The 25000-nt window shown below is 38.0% G+C and overlaps 1 protein-coding gene across 1 annotated transcript in view; it reads left to right on the top strand.

Moving 5' to 3' along the window:
- The window catches only part of LOC135211103 (protogenin-like), a 45256-nt gene that overhangs the window by 17501 nt on the left and 2755 nt on the right, over positions 1 to 25000 (top strand). Inside the window, exons 2-8 of the mRNA XM_064244186.1 lie at positions 15316 to 15393; positions 17022 to 17070; positions 17673 to 17848; positions 19725 to 19856; positions 20455 to 20527; positions 20879 to 21084; positions 22757 to 22891. Of these exons, the coding sequence (XP_064100256.1) occupies positions 15328 to 15393; positions 17022 to 17070; positions 17673 to 17848; positions 19725 to 19856; positions 20455 to 20527; positions 20879 to 21084; positions 22757 to 22891 (837 nt within the window). The 5' untranslated portion in view covers positions 15316 to 15327. The remainder of the gene's footprint in view (positions 1 to 15315; positions 15394 to 17021; positions 17071 to 17672; positions 17849 to 19724; positions 19857 to 20454; positions 20528 to 20878; positions 21085 to 22756; positions 22892 to 25000) is intronic.

Raw genomic sequence — 25000 nt, 5'->3', positions numbered from 1 at the left:
GGTATAAGCCACGAAGGAAAATAAACAACGGGGTTTCTGCAAGATCTTTCGACTTAACGTCCTTACTCAGCAGTTTGTGCTGAGTAAAGGACGTTGAGTCGAAAGATCTTGCAGAAACTCCGTTGTTTATTTTTCCTTCGTGGCTTATACCTTTATATATATATATATATATATATATATATATTATATATATATATATGTGTGTGTGTGTGTGTGTGTGTGTGTCGCGATGCCCTTGCAGTTGTTATTTAAAAAATATGATAACAATTGTTGTTGTAAGGAATAAAATGCAAGTCGATGTTGAACAAAGAATATGTGGTGGGAAACGCAAGGGAGAAAAAGGCCTCAGCACTTTCTCTATTCTGTTTTTAGAAAATGATCCTTTCCAATAGTAACGGCGCTTTTATCAAGTCCTGTTCCAAGACAAACTCTCCAGAGAGAGCCGACGGATTTTCCCCGCACACCGATGATGGTACGCAGCTGTCAGCTGTAAACTTTCCAAAAGGGTCACGTGCCATGCTTCCAATGCCACCGCGTAAATGCCCTAAGGTCATCAAGGACACGGCAAAGAAAGTCCTTCCTGCAGGGGATATATCCAACGATCTGATCAACCAGGCATTCGAGTCAACTATGGACTTTGCTCGCCTGAATTTTGAAAATTAAACCAAGAACGGCCTATTCTTCTCAGGTCACCCCCCTCGTACTCTTCTCGTAGGCCTAGAGGATGGAGAGATTCGATGAACACATCAGCTGTTGTCCAGAAAGTACTGCCCGAAGAGTCTCCCTGCAACTGGAAACAACGTCACACACCTTCGAAAGAAGAATACCGGAGCTCAAACGAGTCATAGTTAAGTACTGAACTGATGTAGATAAAGAAATAATGATTAAAAATGAAATAGATAGATAAATGAATAAATAAAAATTAAAAGTGTCATTAGTCCAGCAAGTAGAAGTCAAAATTTGAAGTATTGGAAGTACAGTCAAGTGTGGAAGTAATGCAAAGTACTGGAGTAACTTCTCATTTTTAGCATAATGAAACCAGTTCTAATCTGGGGAAACTTTACTGGAATTCATAGCAGAGTCCAAATAATCCACAGTTGTTTAAAAAGTGTTACTAGAAAGATTTCCGCGTCTGTTCTAACCGGATAGTAAATTCTTGTCAAGAACTGGTAAGAGAAGTCTATGCACATGAAGTAAACTTTGGCAGTGTTCAATTTCTGTGTATTGGAAAGTCAATGAATTCAGTCTTTGTCTTCAGAGGACCAAGTATTCTCTAGACCTTGAATACGTTTCTGAGTTGAAATCACTGAAAGTATTAAATCAGAGAAATCCTGAGACCCTAATCTTTGCATCAGCATATTACTAAAAGTAACCCCTTGTTGAGGAGACGCGTTTTGTGCAATTTTCTCCGTTTACGTAATTCGCTCTTTCTCGGAATCCTAATTACAGCGTTGCTCTGAGTAAATAATATTGCATATAAGTGTTAGTGCATATTGCGAAGAATTGCGAGGAATTCTTTCAGATGGAGTGCACCATTGTGAAATGCCGAGGTGTATGCATACATCAGGTTCATTTCCCTGAATTTAAACAAGATATTTTTATGTATTGCTCACGTAAAGAATTATGTCTGAAGTACATTGGTGCAAGTTAGACAAACTTACCAATCAGTTGTCATGGTGGAGGTGGCTTGATATTTGACAGGAATAGGTAGGTACAGCAGAGATGATCTCAACTTACATACACCTCTCTGATACCTCAACGGTCATAGTACCTTCTTTGTTTCCCTTTACCAGGCAGCGGTTCGTATCACGCTGGTGGCGAAGCACTTATCACTTTTATTTCCTCTTAGGCACAAAGTTAAGTATATCTTAGTTTTACCAGACCACTGACCTGATTAACAGCTCTCCTAGGGCTGGCCCGAAGGATTAGATATTGTTACGTGGCTAGGAACCAGTTGGTCACCTAGCAACGGGACCTATAGCTTATTGTGGGATCCGAAGCACACTATATCGAGAAATGAATTTCTATCACCAGAAATAAATTCCTCTGATTCCGCGTTGGCCGAGTAGGGATTCGAACTTCGGACCACCAGATTGGCAGCCGAGCGCGAAAATCACACCACCAGCGAGGAACTTAGGCACAAATCATACATATATACATACATACATATATTTATATATTGTATATATATGTATATATATACATTTATATGTATGCATATATATGTATATGTACATATACACATATTATATAATATTATATATATGTGTCTGTGTGGAGAGAGAGAGAGAGAGAGAGAGAGAGAGAGAGAGAGAGAGAGAGAGAGAGAGAAAGCATTTTTGCACTCATGACGTGAGTGAGATGCGACATGAGTAGTAAACTGGCAATCATGGGTTCTTTCTGTACGAAAATGGGGCAGCCTTTTGCCTTATCGGTGTTGGGGAGACGCTAGCTCATCACCTGATAAAATACATTAATGAAATTGGAATATAAACAAAACATTATCAGTGTTCGTCTGGTTTTGTAACAGGTGGTGCACGAATTCGAAAGGTACGTGCTCCGGACTAATAGTATTATCATCCAACTGTTTATTAGCATAGACGACTAATCAGCCATGCGCACTTAAATATGCATAGAGGAAATTATTTGTAATACAAGTTGTGTTAATTTATATTAATCCGAATTCACATACATGTGCCTTTTATGTGATAGTGTCTCCTCCGCATTTTCATGAATTGAGGCAATTTCGTTGTTTGAATTCAAAATGTAGAGTGACCCCTTGCATACACAGATCGATAAACTTCTATATATATATATATATATATACTATTATATATATATATATATATATAATATATATATTAAGGCATAGTTTTTCTCTTATACAATTTTCGTTAAAGCAATTGCTCTAGTGGCATAAATAAGTTTCTTGCAGGTATCTTCATACCGACGAAGTTTTTTCCGATTCTCGTTCGTCAATTTCTGGTGAAAAATATGCAGACTTCCTTTTCCATTTATTGAATTTTGTCGCGGCAGCTGTTTCGCCTTATGGCATTATCAAGCGACTACTGACTTATAATCTGGCCTTTCGGCCTATTTGTTTCATCGTGTGGGAAGTATGACTTTGAGCTATGGGTACTGCTTAGTCTAAGGATTAACAGCTTAACCATTAAGGGTTGTTGTTTTGGATACAAAGAACATAAGGACTTATGTACTATGACAAAAGTGGAAGTTTAGACAGTGGTTAGATAAATATCCAATAGATAATGCCATGTGCTAGTGTTTCCTTAAATGTATGTTTAAAATTTTATATGTTACATGTTAGTTTTAAATACAAAATTACATACAGGAATAAAAATTAATATAGAAATCTAAATACAGGAAAAAAAATATTTTATAGCATGCAAGAAACTTACTGATGCCACTAAAGTAATTCCTTTTAACGCACATATATATATATATATATATATATATACTATATATATATATATATACACGAGGATGTAGAACCAGATTAGATCTTTTGAAAAGTTATTTTGCGATTTTGCGGCCTTAGATAAAACGAGCACTATGTGAGACGGATGAAAGTAAAAGATATAGCAAGTGCAATAAATATATCCTCTAACTAAAATGTTATTATTTTCTTTATTTTACCACATACATAGACACATTTTTAAGCCCGCCCCTCCCCCCACTCTCTCTCTCTCTCTCTCTCTCTCTCTCTCTCTCTCTCTCTCTCTCTCTCTCTCTCTCTCTCTCTCTAAAGAGTTTAATCGATTTGTGCTGTAATCTGTGATGCTTCGTCTATATAAGGACTTCCAAACTGTAATGTAAAAGTGGACCAAACTTCATGCACAGAATGATGTATGAAGTTAACTTAATAGTAATAACCAACGTAAAATCCAGATTCTCGTATTTTGTCTACGCTACGTATAATCTTGCTTAATAAAATTCAGTCATTTCTGTGGTTCCATTTTTTTTATAGCAATTCCATGAAATGTAAACCATTTATCCGATAGAACCCCATCAATACCGGTAATTACAGACAACTCCTCCGTGGCTTAGAGCTTTAGACCTCTTGATGATGTCCTTCACATGAAAATCTCTCTCTCTCTCTCTCTCTCTCTCTCTCTCTCTCTCTCTCTCTCTCTCTCTCTTTATGCAAGAATTACTTTCACTTTGATGGATAAGAAAGACTGCAAGTACCCAATAACACGGTTAAGAAAAAATACATCGTTTGGGTTCAAAACTGGCCAACACCGCTGACCCCTCATCCGTACTACGTAAAATAAGCCATTGTTTTGTAAACGTTTTTACGAGAAAAACGAGGGCAAAATATATCTCTTTTGCCTGAGGCCAACGAAAGAATGTTTCATCTTTATGCACCTTTTCTATCAATTTCTTCTTTCCCACCGATCGGACAATATATCCGTAATATTCAGTTAATAATCTACCTAGCATATTTCCTTTTTATCTTTTTATTATTACTACGTACTACTATTCTTCGAGTGAGTAAAACTTATTTTCGTGCAGCTCATCTCACATATTACCCTTTATTACTTCTATATGTAGCAAACAATATGTTTTTCCTCTTAGGCTTATCATATTTTGTCCTTTATTACGCATTTATGATGCCTACTGAACAATATATCTGATCCTTTATCATATCTATTATTGCAAGCAATAGTCCAACGCTTCCTCTTAAAACTCTTCATAATCTCTCTTTGTTTCATTGCGAATTTATCACATATATCGTTTAATATATCTATTAAAAACAATCATTTTTCTCTTATGCTCATCATATTTTGTCCTTCTTTAATTGCGCAATCATATTTTAGTCTTTTTAATTGCGCATTTATCGCGTCAACTGAACAACGCGAAGCGCAGCCTCTTCCACGTGGAACTCACTTGTCCGAGAGGGACGAAAGCCTGAGAAAACACAAAATGGCCGAGTCAGCCAATTCGCTGTCTCACTTGCTTCGCGGGCCATCGAAACGACAGTTCTGGATCTTCAAACTTTCCGTTTAAGACTAGCTTGGCGTGTGTTAAGACTAAGTATATACAGACTTTTTATTTGGGGTAGTGTGGAATTTTTTTTTCCTTTCTTTCTTTTTAGATCTTGCTTTGGAAAACGGAGTCTTGCGCTTGTTGGCGGAATCGTTGAGATGGAAAACTAGCCCCTTACGGGACTGATTCCGGGAACTAGGTGACTTCTTTAGACCTTGGGTGACTTGAGGTGAGGTTCCGCTGAGACGAAAGTATTTGCTCTTTGTTTTCAAAGTGGATACAAATGCAGAACGGCTTAGATAGAAACCTAAAATATTTTGGGCCACTTTCTGAAAAACTCATAGTGTACCGATTTGTTTAGATGGAAACCTAGAATATTTTGATAAACTGATAGAGTGCGTCGATTTGCTTAAATGAAAACCTAAAATATTCCGGGCCATTTTGAAAAACTGGTAGATTGCATCGATTTGTTAGAGAGAAACCTAGAATATTTTCGTGCCGATTTTGAAAAACTGAGTACGCAATGATGGTTATTTGCTTACGAAACTGGTAGAATTGCAAGAAGGATCACACACACACACACAAAACCTTTACGTTTTTATTGATAAAATCTTGACCATATTGTGGAATATTGGGACTGTCCAACTGTTTACTTGGCACTGTAACAATAATCTCTGGCCCTATTTCGCAATATTAACAACTGCTGAAAGGCTTAATTGAAAACGTAAAGCATTCTTGAATCCGCTGAATAACAATGAATCGATTTTTCTGAAGAATCTTCCTTTTAAGCCTTAAAAAAAACCACTGCCCATCAAAAGCTTACTCGAAATTACTTGAAATCAGGAAATAAGGTGATATGTTAGAATCGCCGATCTTGCAAATTCTGGCGCATCTACATTTCTCAGTATTTATGTACAAACGGTGATGATGATGATGATAATGCTGCTGCTGCTGCTGCTGCTGATAATGATGATGATGATGATGATGATGATGAGGAGGAGGAGGAGGAGAGAGAGAGAGAGAGAGAGAGAATCAAATGCTTACTTTGAAATCTTGCTGATCGAAAAGTTTTACGGTAGAGGCCTTAAGACTGCAATAACGAAGACTTCCAATGACATTGACAGGAAAGTAGTGAAATTCTATGGGGATTTTATTTTAGCTCTCTTGAACGGGGCGCAAAAACATTAAAATCCAAAGCATTTATTGGTTTAGTAACTACAACCCTTCTGCAGAGATGGTAAACCTAAAGCAAAATCAATTTAGAGAGGAAGACCTTTATTTTTCTCAGTACTCAGAAAATATCGGTTTCGGTAATCAAGGTGCCATAGTTTTTTGTCGGCGCTTGGGGGGATCTTTCCTAAGTATTGACCCTCGAGGGTTTCAACCAGGTATGCCCCGTAGAGGGTTAGTGCCGTCAGTGCACCTCATGCGGTGTACTGTAGGCATTACTTAGGTTCTTTGCAGCGTGCTTTCGGCCCCTAGCCGCAACCCCTTCCGTTCCTTTTACAGTAACCTCCTTTCATATTCTCTTCCTTCCGTCTTACTTTCCAGCCTCTCCTAACAATTGCTTCATAGTGCAAGTGCGAGGTTTTCCTCCTGTTATACCTTTCAAACTTTTTACTGTCAATTTCCGTTTCAGCGCTGAATGACCTTATAGGTCCCAGTGCTTGGCCTTTGGCCTTCATTCTATATTCAGTTCAATTTAGCCAGGTATGTATATTCCTTCTCGGCGTATCTAGCATAAGGCCGCTGGGGATGACCGTCTAAACATAAACAAAAGATTGTAAATGTTATAAAGATAATGATTCCCAAGAAATATTAGTCCCAGATACCGACCCCCGAAAACTCCTTGGGGGTCAATCTAGGAAAGATCCCCACTTGGGCAATCATTCGCTCTTTCCCCCCATTTTTCAGCCTTTCTATAATTCGTTAGACAAACCTTGATTTATGGATACATTACGCACAAAAAGGCAACGAATAAAAAAGTATCCATCCGAGGGAAAGTTACATTTCGTTCGAATTTGAAGAAAAGCCCACATAGTATATGAACGACAACTGACGCGTTCCTCTGTCACCCCAGTTAAATCTCTCTCTCTCTCTCTCTCTCTCTCTCTCTCTCTCTCTCTCTCTCTCTCATTGCAACCTCTTCTTTCAGTACTTCTTTATACCGTATTAGTTTTAAAAGTACGAAATACGCTTCTCGCAAATTAGTTGTTAAGACGTACACTTTTATGAGCCTATGATATAATGAGAGTAGTTCAGTTACCATTAACAGTGATACCAGTTCCCACGCCTTCGTCAGAATGTTACCTAACGTTTCGGGCTGCGAGCTGCGCATACTTCATCACTTCCGGTATGCTTCGCGAGCCAGACTCGCCTTTGCATAGGTACGCATACCGGAGCTTGCGTAGCAGTGGCGAGATCGGAAGATATTTGCAAAAGTTGCAGTTTGCAAGGAAACGCTTTCACTCTTGTGCCCGTGACATTCTCAGCGTATATATACCAAGCTAAAGATCATGGCCCCTAGAAACAAATGAACTTCTGGTTCTACTTATTAATTACACTGCTGTTATTTAGTGTGAATTAAGGAGGCGAGGCTATGAAATAATTTGAATTGGTTAAAAAAAAAACGGGGGGATGGCTTCAGGCTACAGGAATGTAGGAAGACCCAAAGAAGTTTGAGTTTCCTTTCCAATTCTGTTAAGGAAGAAAGCAAAAGAAAAGTCTGAATGGCATAAAAATTATATTTCTTGTAAGATTGAGACCAGTTTTTTTCGAGAGAGATGTAATTTCACAAGCTAAATTATAATGCATCATCTATGGCAGTTTATGTAAACATGCGAGATTGCTTTTCGAAGACGTTTTAGAGCGTGAATATGCTAAGGGCTGAGTTTTGATATTCTAAATAACTTTAGGGTCCTTTGAAGTACTAGTCGGAAATAATAAAAAAAGGATTGTTATCTAGAAACCACACTGATAGCAATACATTTGCTTAGGGCAGGGCCAATACTGGTTATGAATTAAGTATACGCGCGTATAATTAGCTTAAATGTTCGTCAATATGTAATGCGCATGCAAGCACACTATTGCCACAGTGAGAGTGGCTCCTGTTGTAAGAATTGAGCTGACGGGAAACTATATGCTCTGTGCACTTACGTGTCAATTCCCGTTTGTCAAAGAAGCAAAATAAACCTTGTTACGATTTCTCTGAATCGCCAATTCGGCCGTACTCAGTGACACTATAAAGTGGTGTTCTACGTATCTTGCCTCTTTCCTTTGTTAGAGTTATTTTTAGTAACTGTATCATGATACTTCAGTTACAATTTCTCTTTTGCTTAAAAGTATAGGCTGATTTTCCTTTGTTATTTTTTCATTCATTAAACCACCCACTTCTTTCCTTTGCTTCATTCATATATTTTTCCTCATGCTGCATTCTATGTAGAAGAAATTTGGGAGAAAAGTTAATTATTCTCTCTGGATGGTTCCATAATAAAAGCATGAATGATTAACCAACAAAACCCTTTTAATTTCTCTTGTTTTCACACTTGGTGGAGAAGCTTCCCCTTGTAAAAGTGAATCCGAACTGGAAATATATGAAGCAAACCTAAGCCTCCTTCCTGAGAATCGAACCCACCTACGTTAGGTTAGGTCTTCTTCGTGGTGTTGTGGTTTTTACAGCCACCTCACTTATATACGCCTAACACGCGTGCGTTCGAAACCCGCTGGGAATGTTCAGATTCTCTTAACGTATTTCGAATTCAGTGTTTATGGGAATAAGGGTATGCGCAGAGTGTCTGACAAACGTAAGGCTAAGAGATCTTTGTTAGCCTAGCATTTCTAAAAAATACATAAATCACGTGATTGTGGGTATGAATAATAACAATTCTTAGAAATCTTGTGTACCAAGGGACAGACTACATATTTTAGTTCATTTAGAAATCGTTCATAGTTTCCAAGTAAGTCTGATAGGGCCGAGGCACAGGAATCGTCGGCAAATAAGATATAAATGAGCTCACCGGGAGGCTTTCGATAAAGAAAATAGAATCCAGAACAGTTCCTTGTGGGACACCCGATACGACTTCTGTTGGTTTGGATAATGGCTCATCAGTTACTAATTGGGAAGTTTGATTTGAGGTTACAGGTGTCACATACATCGATTAAACTATTTATCGTCTTTGGCGATTTTTTTTTTTAACCAGAGAAAGAAATGGAAATGGAAGATATCTAAACCACGTAGGTTTACCACACCCCAGTAGTGGCGAGGGACCTTCAGGTGTTATTCAAACTTGGCACTCGGTTTTTTTTTTTTTTTTAGCTTAACTTATTGTCTCTTGCTCGTTTTCGATTGATAGTGTTGTATCGACATGCTTTTCAGGGAGCGAAAGATTTTTTTTCACTTAAAAACAAAAAAAAGGGACATGGAGCATCCCCTTTAGGATTAGTGCCGTCAGTGCATCTCACAAAGTGCACTGTAGACATTATTAAAGGAAGTTTGTAACGTCTATTTTCAACCTTATATTTCAACTCCAATCTCCCATTCTTTCTTCAGTTGTATTGTCCGACAAGTACTTTGTACACCATCTCCATTTCTGGATCTCTTTATCTTGCTGTCCAACCACTCCAACTCCCCTTTTCACTGCCTTAAGGACCTATTTGAATCGGGTTTGGTTCGAAAAGAAATTGTCTACTGTCAAGGATTTCTCTTCCGACGGTGATTAACGCAACTCCGTTAGGACATTGCTGCACTACGGATAGGTCATGAGCTCGATTCGAGAACGTGTCTAAAAGGTTCGGACTCGTTCGTTTAAGTTCCATCGTGCCTCTTTTGACCTAAGCTGTGTATGGCATGTGGCGGGTCACAAATAGGTCGGAAATGGGTGTTAAGATAGCAAACCTCCCCCGATTGACATGGGAACTGGAAGCCTATACCACCTCTTAGAGCCACCTTTCGTAGGTGTCCAAATGTTTGATATATATATATATATATATATATATATATATATATATATATATATAATATATATATATATATATATATATATAACTAGGTATGTTGTCGTTTCTAGAAAACTTTAATTTAAGCAGGAACAGGATAGTCAGAAGACGTGGTAATATTCCAGACATTAAAAATTCCTCATAGTAGCACGAGTCTTCAAATGGAGAAAAACAAATCCACAGTTATGTAAATGTACATATATTTAAGTTTAAAACAGAAAAGATAGCTTTCGGGAATCTGTACGGTTCCCGAAAAGCTATCTTTTCTGTTTTAAACTTAAATATATGTACATTTACATAACTGTGGATTGTTTTCTCCATTCCAGACATTATTATTTCCATGGTAAAAGTAATATTGGAATGAAAAGAGTTTACAAAATCTAAAAACAATTGGGCATTGACACTCACTTTATTTTTAATGGGAAAGTTTATAAGCAAATAGATGGCATGGCCATGGGCTCCCTTTAGGACCTTCTTTCGCTAATATTTTTATGTGTCATTTAGAGGAACAGTTCTTTAATCAGTGCCCAGATAATTTTAAACCCAGATTTTATAGACGATATGTAGATGATACGTTTTTACTTTTCACCGAGGAACGTCATGCCCAATTGTTTTTCCAATATTACTTTTACCATGGAAAAAGAATGTAATGGCCGCATTTCCTTTTTAGATATTTTGGTCTCTCGCTCTGAAGGATATTTTATGACTGGCATTTTCAGAAAGAAAACTTTTACCGGCCTTGGGTTAAACTTTTTTAGTCACTGTCCCCTTACTTTCAAGGTTAATTCATGTAAAACACTCATTCATCGAGCCTTTTCCCTTTACTCCAACTGGAATAACTTTCACCTGGAAGTTAGGTTTTTAGAAACTTATTTTAAGAACAATTGCTATCCCCTGAACATGTTCAATAAAATCCTTAAAGAATTTTTAGACAATATTTTTAAGCCCAAAACTGTAGTCTGCACCGTTCCCAAAAAGATAGTGTATGTTCCACTACCATTCACTAATAATTCTGACCCACTCAAACGTAAATTATTATCATTCTTGAGCCATCTATACCCTTATGTTGAGTTCAGATTTATTTTTAATAACCCGCTAACAATTGGAAGACTGTTTCACTTTAAAGACACCCTCCCGGAGTTGATGCGTACCTGCACTGTTTATAAGTTTAATTGCCCAAAATGTAATTTTGGGACTTATGTGGGATGTTCTAAACGCCTACTTAAGGTGCGCATCGACTCTCATAGGGTTGTTAGCCATCGTACAGGCTTACCTTTAAGCAAAAAAGAAAATAGTGCAATTAGACTTCATGCCATATCCTGTCACCATCACATACAGTACAGCGATTTTGAAATACTCGGACAAACAAAAAACAGCCATTCACTTCCCTTTTTAGAGTCCCTCCATATTAAACAACAATCTCCAACACTCAATAACCAAACCACCTCTGTTCCTTTGTTCATTGCATAATTTGCTTGTTTGTTTGTTTGTTTGTTTTTTCTCCCTCCTTCTCTCTCTCTCTCTTCTCTCTCTTTTACCCACACCACTTCTGCTCATTTCATTCGCAGTTTTCTAACTCTCCCAGTTGTCATTTAACTACGACATGAACAGTAGGTTCTCCAATATTTTGTACTACAGTATCATTATTTTTTATTTTTTTATTTTTTACTCTGAATATTCATGTATTTATTTTTCGCTCTCAGTATATTTCTGCATTTTATGTAATCTCTTTTAACTTGTCATTGCTCTTCATTGCTCTTTTATGGTTTGCAGTTAACTTAGTTTTTATGTTCCTTTTTTACTGTGTTATGTATTTTAAAGTATTGTAATGTTTTTAGATATACTTAATCAGTACAGTTTTTAATGTTTCTTTTTTTGTATCATTTTATAGATAAGTGACCCTGATGATGGGAAAAACAATGTATTCCCGAAAGCTCGGCTGTGCCCTTGTTTAATTTTAAAGAAATAATAATGTCTGAAATATTACCATCCTGTTCCTGCTATATATATATATATATATATATATATATATATATATATATATATATATATATATATATATAGGCAGGAACAGGATGGTAATATTCCAGACATTATTATTTCTTTAAAATTAAACAAGGGCACAGCCGAGCTTTCGGGAATACATTGTTTTTCCCATCATCAGGGTCCCTTATCTATAAAATGATACAAATGATAAAATAGTTGTTAATTATAGTTTCATAATTGGTATTCTCATAATACCAACAATGAAAAGTACATGTATAAGTGTGCACATATATGTATATATAGTATGTATGTATGATATATATATATATATATATACATACATATATATACATATATGTGCACACTTATACATGTACTTTTCATTGTTGGTATTATGAGAATACCAATTATGAAACTATAATTAACAACTATTTTTGCTTATATTATCGTCGAACAGAATAAAAATATAAGACAATTTAATATGATTCTTGCACGGGCATACCAGTGAGGCTTTACAGGAACGATCATTTCAACTAGATTTACGTGTCATCAAAATATTCAGGCAAACTAAATCATTCTCTTTGGAGGTGAAAGTGCTTGTGTAGGTGTTTGTTTTTGTGTATGTTTAATGATTCTGTTCAACTTCACAGGAGTTAATGCAACGCTAAAGGAGCAACAAGCTCACAAGAAATAAGGAGCTGATTCTCTCAGTTACTGATTTCCCTTCTTATGTTACCTAATGATTTATTTCCTCTGTCCTTGTGTCGAATTCGCTTTCAGAGTGAGTCGAGAGACATAATAACGCATTTGTTATGACTGAGATATAAGGCGACGTAGGACGATGTTTCGAAAGACTTATCAAATGATTTGACTGCTATGGATACTGCGTCCGCCTGAACAGGCTTCATCAGCGTTTTTGTCTTTAGGCACTGCTTTTTCTTTCTTTTTTCTTTCTTTTCTTTTTTTTTAGAGAGAGAGAGAGAGAGAAAGCTCTTAATAAATCACAGTTTCGTCAACATAAAACCCCTGTCAGTCATCTGATAATTTGTAAACTGTTTTTGAGTTATAATTAAGAACAATTATTAGACGCTTTCTAATTGCTCACATGGAATGACAGAACCCTTTTTCAATAAGTACCACACTGTCGGACTCTCCATAATTTCCCATTAATTCATCAAAGGATTACTTATATGTATGTTCAATATGCGGTAACTAGTTGCATACGCGCAATTATAAGACTTATTCTGTCAATTTCTGTGATTACAAATTTATAGATATTATGTAAGCAAAGAGGGAATGACGCCCTCTCTCTCTCTCATTCTAATTACACGACTGTTTTCGACTTTTATTCGTCCATCTTCCGCAAAGCTTGGGATCTCTCTCTCTCTCTCTCTCTCTCTCTCTCTCTCTCTCTCTCTCTCTCTCAGTAACCTACTGCTGACGGGTCACGAGCGAAACGTTTCAGTCGGAAGCTGCTGATCCTCCGACTCTGAGTGCCGCCTTCTGCTTCTCTGCTCAGTAGTAGTTGTACAATGCGCTCTTTGCGGTGTGCTGTTGTGAAGACTAGAATTTGTGGATGTGGAAAACTGCAGCCGTGAGGAAAAATTGCAGGTGTGAGGGACATGTGCAACCACTCAAATTTCCATGTGATGTAACTATGATGGCGTACAAAATGTAGGTACGGATAGTGTTCTTTCCAAAATACTATCCCATTTTGTGTACCTCTAAATGTGTAAAATTTACCGGTATGTACAAGACATGAATGTTATCATGTTTTCATATTGTTTCAAAATATGACTGACGTTCTAAAGAGGTATATCTGATCAAATTTCATTTTTCATATATCTAACAGTAAGTGTGCAAAAAGTTGCAAAATCATTGCTCTTATTTTTAGTTATTTTTACGTGCAATCTGTAATTGTAAAAGACGTATTCATTTACAAACTTAACAGTAATCATATGGAAACCAGGTGATTCATTCAGTGTTTAGCAATTTGAGAATAAATGGAAAAATAGACCACGTCTAAAAACAACTGCATCAGTAGAATATGCTTCCCGGTTCTTCTAAATAATATATATATATATATATATATATATATATATATATATATATATATATATATATATATATAATAGTAGTATATATATTTAAGATGGCCTCGTTGATAATAACATGTACTCTCAGCAAATCTGACAATATCTTACAACAGTGTACACTTTTATGGCTTATTTACTTTGCTAACGTTTACTATGGTTGTGACTTTCCAGGGAAAAAGCTTATAGTGCGAAACACTTTTATTGCTATTGTGTTGGGTTACTGACAATGAAATCCATATTTCCTGTTGTAAAGAATCTTTATCACAACTCCTTGACAACCGGTCGATGTATGGGTTGTGAAATAATTTTGATGATATCTTTCAGGGTCGCAGCGAAGGACATCAAAAACCATAATTTGAAACAAAGGTGTTTAAGTGTGACGTAACTCGCTTAGATTACGTTAATGTAATTAGTCACAAAAGTGTTAACGGCAGCTCATTTAACTTCGGGAAAAAACACATTATTCTAATGGGAAAACTTATTTATTGTTGCGGCAATAATAATTTTGTCTTAGAATATTTTTTCATGGAAATTTTCATACATTTAAATTATCTAAATTTATTGTTCTGTATAATGGCAGATGCGCAATGAAAATACGCGCAGAAAACACATATATGCATCTGTTAGTTTGTGATAATCATTTGACAGTATATGTAATTTCGCTTAAGTTAAACAACACAAGGTATAAAAAAAACGATAACCTTTACCAATGCGAATAGAAAATGGTGATGCAGCTGATTTATGCTAAACAGCTTCATCATCATTATTCGCATGAGTAAAGGTTACCGTTTGATTTTTTTTTTTTTTTACTTTTAACTTACTAAATTACCTATATCTTAAAAGCATCTCACAAAATAAGAGAGGCATACATTTTTTTTTTACATATTTTGCATGTAGTACATCTATATTATACACACTTCGTAGAGAAATGACTTTAAATAATTCTGCAAAATCTCTCTCTCTCTCTCTCTCTCTCTCTCTCTCTCTCTCTCTCTCTCTCTCTCTCTCTCACACACACACACAGAGCAAGCGTAACTGAAGTGACGCCGTTCTAGACATGAAAGCTTCCTAGTAATCTAATTATGAACCTTTATTCTTTGCTGTATTTATTGGACCTTTCTTTAAATAACTTTACCACCTCTTGCATTCTGTTCACATACTATTTATTTTGATTTCAGTCTACAGGATTTGCTGTCATTTACAAAATCCTTATCTCACATCTTTCTTCCAGATCAGCAGAAACATGGGAAAATACGTCTTGTTCGGAATAGTCGTAGCATTACTGCGAGGTGCATCTTCACTTCCGCAGGTGTGTTTAATGTGTTGTTATTTGTTTGTTGAATTTTTGTTGACTGAGTGACTAATTCAGTCATTTTTTTAAATTGTCGCGTTTTTCTGCCGATACGCCTCTGTAAGTTATGTACAGTCTGATTTAACGCAAAGCGACTAATGTACACATATTCTTGTGTGTATGTATAATCTCCAAAATGATTGACTTCTGTTGTTTGTGTGAATGTGGGACATTGGTATATACGTACATATATATGCGTATATAAATATATATATATATATATATATATATATATATATAATATATATATATATACATAATGTATACATGCATACATACATACATACATATACGCGCACACACACACACACACACACACACACATATATATATATATATATATATTCTTTTTTTTCACAAAGTGTATATATATATTATGTCTACATCTTTTCCGAAGAAATTACGAATGGTCCTGAAGCACCGATAAGACTTTTGTTTATAATGGAAACCTGCTGACTATGTCAACAAACATTCATAATCTTCCTAGCGCTGTCACTCATCGGAAAATTTCTGACTCATTTTCTCATTTATCTGCTATGCCCTCGTATATATGGGGTTCTTGCGGAAATCTGTTAGATAATCGATATCAGCCCAAAGGAATGAATGCGTTCTATGATTATGAAAATATAATTTAAGGCAATTTTATTACAACATAAGAAACAGTGACAATCCATTTTGTTTATCGTAATTGTGTAAGTAACTCTATATTGTAGTACAGTATATGCTTACTATAGTATATGGTTAATAGTATGGCAGTAAAATCTCAAAGACCTGGGAAAACTGCATCTTAATTTCCATTCCTTTTGTATTAAAGAATAACGCATGGCAGAGAATGTATAGAAACGCAGGGAATATGCTTTCGAAAATTGATTCGTAAGTTCAAAATGAGCATTGAAATAAAATTCAATTTATCTGTTGCAGGTCAGACCTACATGTTTTGAAAACTTGTTTAAAATGACTCATGATCGATTGACGAATTTACTGATTGTTTTGATTGTTGTGATGAATATGGTTTGTCTATATTCCGACCTTCATTTGGTTTCGCCTCTACGCCAGCTTACTTTAATTACATTTTAACGATCGTTCATATTATCTTACTTTATTTTGGATTTTTTAAATGACATTTTAATTTACATCAAATGATATCAGCGTACCTAATTTCCCAATGAACATTAGTATTAGCTCACCTTATGTCATCTTAATTCCCAATGAACTTAAGTATTAGCTCACCTTATGTCATCTTAATTCCCAATGAACTTTAGTATTAGCTCATCTTATGTCATCTTACTTCCCGATGAATTTTGGCTTTTTTAAATGACATTTTACATCACTTGATATCAGCTTAACTAATTTCCTAATGAGATTCAGTATTAGCTTTCCTTATATCAGCTTATTTCCCAATGAACTTGAGTATTAGCATATATTATTTAAGCTTAATTCCCAATGAACTTGAGTATTAGCTTACCTTATTTCAGCTTATTTCCCAATGAATTTCAGTATTAGCTTACCTTATTGCGAATGACTGCCTTTCACCTCGGATGACCCCTAATTTGATGGACGTTTTATTAGTGGATCTTTCTTTACAGAATCGCCAGTATCTTGGGCACCTCGACCACAAGGAGAAACCTAACAAAAGTAAGGAGATTCGTTCTGTGACTTTTACCTGTATATTGTCGATTGCTCTAGTATAAAGGATAAAGTAGTTTTCAGTTAATCTGTAGTTTAGGCTGGATGATCTTTCTTTTAACTGGCGATATATCCAAAGGATAAGCTTAGTCTGATTTACGCAATGGAACCTCCAATAATAATAATAATAATAATAATAATAATAATAATAATAATAATAATAATAATAATTAGTATTATTATTATTATTATGATAATGTACTGGACCTTTCAACAATAATAACATGATTTATGTACCGGAACGCTCAATAATAATAATAATAATTAATAATAATAAATAATAATAATAATAATAATAATAATAATAATAATAATAATAATAAACAGTGTTAGTAGCATTAGTAACAGAGTTCATAATAGCAATCAAAGGTCAACACAATTCACTGAAATAATATTACAATAATAATGTCATAATATACGGTATACAGTAATAAACACCGAATGATAATGTAAAAAAAAAAAAAAAAAAAAAAAAAACAAGGATATTTCTTTGCTCCTACTGGACTATTTTTCGTCAGTCATTTGTACATTACCACGACTTCCCCTCGCAGGATCTTCGGGAAATGAGGGCGACGGTGGCAAAATCATATGGGGAGGTGATTGCTCCCCTAGATACACCTCCCTCTACTCGACGGAAGACGCTCTCCTCGAGTGCGAGGCCTTTGTACCAACGGGCACCGTTTTCACTTGGCACAAGGGCAACAAAGAGTACCACAGCTTTCTTCAGGTAAGTTGTCCTTCTGGGGTCATATCAAAGCAATGCTCAGAATCTAAAAATACTCAAGGTGACGTGAGTCTTAAAATGGAGAAACAAATCTACAGTGTATATATATATATATATATATATATATATATATATATATATATATATATATATATATATATGTGTGTGTGTGTGTGTGTGTGTGTGTGTGTGTGTGTGTGTGTGTGTGTGTATAGTATATATATATATATATACATATACATAAAGAAAAATCTGTACAGACAGCTTTCGTAAATCTGTTCGATTCCCCTTTTCAGTCGGTCGGGAATCGAACAGATTCCCAAAAGTTATCTGTATAGATTTTTCTTTGAATAAGAGATGCACTTATACATAATTGTGGATTTGATTTCTTTCCCCTCCAGTGATTTGCTTTTCGCACACCTACCTACAAGTTACCAGTCGAATGATCTCGGAAAGGTTTCCGATATTTTCATGATGGCTTTCAGTTCTATCAAGAGTTTAAATTCTTTTCAGTAAAATAAATTGACGAATTAAATGCAATCGTACAGGATTCTATCACTCAAGATAGCTTCAATTACATTGATGTTGATTAGAGTTTTCCAAGCTTTTGTAGAAAAACTCTATACAGCAATACAGCTGAATGAAGGGCGGTGTGGAACAAAGGAATACAGAGGTCATCTTAGGATATATCCTCTTTTGTCTACTGGTAATACACAGTAACCTCACTATCAACCGTTTGCCTTTGAAAACAGATGGTGGTACCCTGACCTCGCCTAATGACTGAAGGGCAGGATCGGATCTCTTTAAAGAACAGCCCCCAAACTGGATCATTTATTTATTTGTATTATGTTGATATAACAAGTAGACTATGAATAATTGAGCCTCTTACGAACAGGACAAGAATTCGGTAGCATTGTGTGTTGGTGTTGTAATCGTGTTCAAGTGATGTTTTACCAGGACGGAATCTCACTAAAAAGAAATACTAACACAACAGAGAGAGCTGAGCTGAGCGGTATACTTTCTATTGTAATAATCACTCATGTGTTTGGCGTTGTCTGCGTTTTTTTTCAGGTCACAATTAATGTTATTGTGAACCGTCGGTTTTTTTTTTATTCTTACATTCAATGCTCACTTCACTAAGGAAAGCAAACTCATAATAATCATTGACATCACATGAATAATCATTATTATAATTACTATTACTTGCACCTTTATCATAGATGATTTCACAATTCCTATCACATCATGAGCTAAGAAAATCTGCAACAGATGTTTTATGTTACATGAATGCCTAAAATATTAAAATATATCCATAATTCTGTGACTTAAAATTCGTAAGATTTCTTCATTATGATTAATCTTAACGCTTTGCTTTGTTCTGTAAGGCTAATAGTGAAAGTATTATTATACTTTTTATTCTAAGTGAAGTGATGATGAAATCTGTAATGGGAAAGTGGAATGGTCTGAAATAATAACAGTAAAAAAAAATTACAATCGAGCTTTCTGTACAGCATATAATACTGTATGAAACTCTCAGCCACAGCCCATGAAACCTTCAGTCACGGCCCGGTGGTGGGCTGTGTTGTTGGAACCAATAGCGGTGCCAGACGCACGATCATGGCTAACTTTAATCTGAAATAAAATACAAACTACTCAGACTAGAGGCCTGCAATTTGGTATGTTTGATGATTGGAGGGTGGATGATCAACATGCCAATTTGCAGCCCTCTAGCCTCTGTAATTTTTAAGAGCTGAGGGCGGACAAAAAGAAAGGTGCTGACGGACAGACAAATAGCCATCTCAACAGTTTTCTTTTACAGAACACTAAAAACAGAAATGATAATGACCATTGTGGAAACCATCTCTTCATTATTTAACAGGCTGCGAAGGTCGAGGAGATAACCAATGACGTCGAGTGGAATGACCTGGCTTCGTCCCCTAATCTCAAGCTTGGGTCAACTGTCTACATCTCCACAATCCTCTACATCGACTGCGCGTCGGCTGATGATAAGGTGAGAGAGAGAGAGAGAGAGAGAGAGAGAGAGAGAGAGAGAGAGAGAGAGAGAGAACAATAACAATATATTTCATATATCAATATATTAATAAGGTCCCAAAAGTAAATGATTTACCCAGGAATTTTTACCTGAGAGAGAGAGAAATCACTATACTGCATTTATTAATATATTAATAAGGCCCAAAAGTAAATAATTTACCCAGGAATACTTATCTGAGAGAGAGAGAGAGAGAGAGAGAGAGAGAGAGAGAGAGAGAGAGAGAGAGATCAGTATCAATATACTGGATATACTGATTAGTTATAAAGCCCCAAAAGTCGAGACGTCAAAAAGTATCCGGTGTGTTCAGGATACAGGTGCTAGGGTACAGTGCTCCTTCTCTTCCATTCCTTTGCAGAGAGAGAGAGAGAGAGAGAGAGAGAGAGAGAGAGAGAGAGAGAGAGAGAGAGAGAGAGAACAATATCTATATATTGATCAAGTTAATAAAATTGCAGAAGTAAATAATTTACCCAGGAATACTTAAAGTGTATGACTGCATATATTATCGAAGACGAAGAATGTAAAGAATGTAGCCTATGATACGTATCTATCCCCACAGGGTGAATACATGTTATCAGTCGAGACTCCAAATGGGCGAATTCAAAATCGATTCTTCGGACTGAACGTAACAGGTAACTTAGAATCAATTTTCCTTTGTGATCATTGAGTCTGTTTACTGCTCGAAATACTCTTAAAGACGGACAACCACAGTATAATGAAGTGGAAGCCATTCATTTCATTGTAGACATTTGGAATGGTCATTTGAATGCTTTGTGCATACAATGCCTTTTAGCGATATGGCTAGAGATAAAATTTCCACTGTATATGCTGCTCAGAGGGACTTCCTATACCTCCTGAATTATATAGAGAAATAATGAATAAACATGCCACCTCTCTTTTGAGATCAATTGATGATTAATTGTTGAGAGATTCCCAGTGAAAAAGGACCATTCTGTTCTGCATTATCTTCTTCTTTGTTCCAGCGGCCACTAGATACCATATGCCGGGAGGAACCTGCGCTTACGGACGTAATATTATGGAGTACATCCCAAGGATTTACCAGTACGCCAAGCAGGTCGTAGCCTTCCGGGGATCGAACGTCGTCGTGCCCTGCCGAGCTCTGGGACGAGAAACAACGCTCGTGTGGAGCTTCGATAGGAGATCGATCGAGACATCAGAAAAGTATCAGGTGTGTTCAGGATACAGGTGCTAGGGTACAGTGCTCCTTCTCTTCAATTTCTTTGCAGAGAGAGAGAGAGAGAGAGAGAGAGAGAGAGAGAGAGAGAGAGAGAGAGAGCCTCTCTCTTGAGTGAAATTGGTCGTCATTTGCAATGATCATATGTCAGTCTGGTATTAGATATCATATGTCAGATCGAGTTATGGTTGCTACCTGTATTAGGATCTTTAAAATGCGAAGTAGCATCAGATATTGGTTCATTTGGCAGGATGTGTAAGAACTTGTCTCTCTTATTTTTGGATACACGAACTTATCAATTAATGCTCCTTGAAATACAACGAGGGAGACAATTCTTAAATTTAACCCTGGACAGGTATCGCTATTTTGGTGCCCCTTTAAAGGTTTGTGGGGTCGAGCTCGATCCAAGCGCCCAGAAAAATCTGTGAAAATTCAAAAACTGCAGCTATACTGCACATTTTAATTTCTAAAATCAATTTCACCATTGCTGAACACTACTGGGAAGATAAATCATACCCATCTACAAATTAAATATTTATTACAAATATATTTAAAAAATAAATATATAAAAAAAATAATTTACAAAAATATTTAACCCTTAAGCAGAGATTGAATACTAAGGTGTTTGTAAATCGCTGACAATAGTCAATCACATAATTAATCTTTATTATAATGACCCACCTTTTAAATGTTTTAGTCACACAAAACCTCGTCACTGAGAAACACTTATTCATAAAATAATAAATAAAAATAACATTTAAAAGGTGCAACGTGTAAGATATAATATAAAAGTAATAATAAAGAAAAAATAAAGATGCATTAAGACAAACAGCAACAAAATGATAAACTCTAAAATCAAACGCAGTACACTCACACGAGGGATCAAGACTACTCGTTCGGTCCCACAGAATGTCTGAGCTCAAATTATTTTCGTTTCTTGTTAAAAGTGCTTGACTTGAGCCAATCTTTCATTTTGAACTTATTCCTTTTTTCCATTTTTTTTAGCATTGCTCTTTTCTAGAAATTATAGCATTTTTATCCTCACTTTTCTACTTTACTGGTTCATATTTACCTCATAAGTCTTTTATGAACGTCACTTCTCTGTTCTTCTCGAGTAATGTCAAGAAACCAATTGAAGTTTCTTTCAATAACCGAACTTCATTTTTAGTTTCCTGTAAAAAAAACCATTGAGATGACTTTGTCAGTCAGTCCACACTTTTTCTGTCCTCACTCAGATCTTACAAACTACTAAGGCTTGAGGGCTGCAAATTGGTAAGTTGATCATCCACCCTCCAATCATCAAACATACCAAATTGCAGCCCTCTAGCCTCTGTAGACAAATTGCAGCCCTCTAGCCTCTGTAGTTTTTATTCCATTTAAGGTTAAATTTAGCCATAACCGTGTGTCTGGCAACAAGATGGACAGGTAACCAACTGTCTGTGATTAAAGTTTCATGGGCCACGGCTCATACAGCATTATACCGAGACCACCTAAAGATAGATATATTTTAGCTGGCTTTAATTATATGCTGGACAGAAAACTCGATTGGGCTCATTTGTACTTTTCTTATTCACTAATTCCGTGACAATGATAGCCTCACCCTTCCTTTCATTTTCAGAAACGTTTTGCTAATTCTGAGAAATAATTGAATCTTCGCTTTTGACAGGTTCTCGCTAATGGTGACCTCGTTATCCGTGATGTGACCTCGAAGGACCGCGGAGTCTACTCCTGCAGAGTCACCAGCAATATCGCATCAAATTTCTACGATGCTGTGTACACCTACTTTTACTTACATCAACAGGTGACGATTTTCACTTTTCGGAATGGGACCTTCATCTCCTCACCCACCCACCCATTCACTCATTCACAATCACCGCACTAATCACTTACCCACCCTTACCCACCCATCCACCTCGCCTCACTCACTCACTCACTACTCACCCACTCACTCACGTACACCCACCCACCTACCCACCTATCCACTCACTCACGTCACCCACTCACCCACCCACCTATCCACTCACTCACTCCACCCACTCACCCACCCACCTATCCACTCACTCACTCACCCACTCACCCTCCACTACCCACTATCCCACGTCACTACACGCACCCACCCACCCACCTCACTCACCCATCACACCTCACCCCCCCCTATCCCCACCTATCCACTCACTCACTCACCCACCCACTACCCACCTATCCACTCACTCACTCACACCCCACTATCCCCCCACTCACTCACTCACTCCCACATCACCCACCATACATCACTCACCCCACACACCCACCTACTCCACTCACTCACTCACCCACTCACCCACCCACCTACCCACTATCCACTCACTAACACACCCTACCCACCTATCCCACTCACTCACTCACGTCACTCACCCACTCACTACACCTATCTATCCACTCACCCACTACACCCACACACCCACTACCCACCTACTCACTCACGTCCACTCACTCACTCACCCACTCCACCCCACCACTATCCCACCTCACCCTCCCACTCGCACCCACCCACCCACCTATCCACTCTCACTCACCCACTCACCCACCCACCTACCCACCTATCCACTCACTCACTCACCCACCCACTCACACTCACTCACCCACATCCCACCCTCCACTCGCTCTCACTCCACTCACTCACTCACTCATCCACCCACCACACGTACCTCCACTCACTCACTCACACTGCATCACCCTCACCCCACTCACCCACCCACTACCCACCTACTCACCACCCCTCACCCACCCACTCACTCACTCACACTCATCACTCACCCCACTTCCACTCACTCACTCACCCCCCACTCCACTACACCTATCCACTCACTCACATACTCACTCACTCACGTCCACTCACTCACCACCCCATTCCCTCCCACCTCCCCTCCCTCACTCCCTCCCTGCCCACCTGCCCACCTCCACCCACTCACCCACCCACCTACCCACCTATCCATCCACCCACCCACCTACCCACCTATCACTCACTCACCTCCACTCACACTCACTCATCACCCACTCACTCACTTCTCACACCCACTTCACCCTCCACCCACTCACCCACTCACCCACCCACTACCCACCTTATCCACCTCCCCCACTTCACTCCAACACTTCCCACTCCTCACCACCCACTCACGCACTTCCTATCCCACTCACTCACTCAACCACCCACCCACCCACCTATCTCCACTCACCTCCCCCACTCACTCACCCAACCCTCATTCACTCACCCCCTCACTCACACTCACCCTTCACCTCACGCCACTCACTCACTCACTCACCCCACCACCTCACTCACTCCCCACTCCCCACCCCCCCACCTACTCCACCCACCCTCACCCTCCACTCACCCCTCACGTCACCTTCACTCCACCCACCTCACCCCACTCCCTATTCCACTCACCTCCCCTCACCCACCCCCCACCCCCCACCCTCACCCACCCACCTCCACTCACCCACTCACCCACCCACCTACCCACTATCCCTCATTCCCACTCCCCACCCACCTACCACCTTATCCACTCACTCACTTCACCCACCCACTCATCACTCACTCACTCATCCCTTCCCACTCCACTCACTCACTCACCCACTCCCACCCACCCACCTGCCCCCTATCCACTCACTCACTCCTCCACCCACACCCCCACCCCACCTATCACTCATCCACTCACCCACTCCCCCCCACCTACCCACTATCACTCACCCCCTCCACCCTCCCACCCAACCCACCTTCCCACTTTTTCACCCTCACCCACCCCCTACCCACCTATTCCCACCCTACACTCACTCACCCCCCCCCACCCCACCACTCACTCACTCACTGACCCACCCCCCCCTCACTCACTCAGCCACTCCCACCCCCCACCTATCCACTCACTCACTCACC

Source organism: Macrobrachium nipponense, chromosome 4 (genome assembly GCF_015104395.2).
Source record: "Macrobrachium nipponense isolate FS-2020 chromosome 4, ASM1510439v2, whole genome shotgun sequence".
NCBI classification, from domain to species: domain Eukaryota; kingdom Metazoa; phylum Arthropoda; class Malacostraca; order Decapoda; family Palaemonidae; genus Macrobrachium; species Macrobrachium nipponense.
Note: the sequence above shows the minus strand (reverse complement) of the source record. Positions and strands in the feature narration are given on the sequence as shown.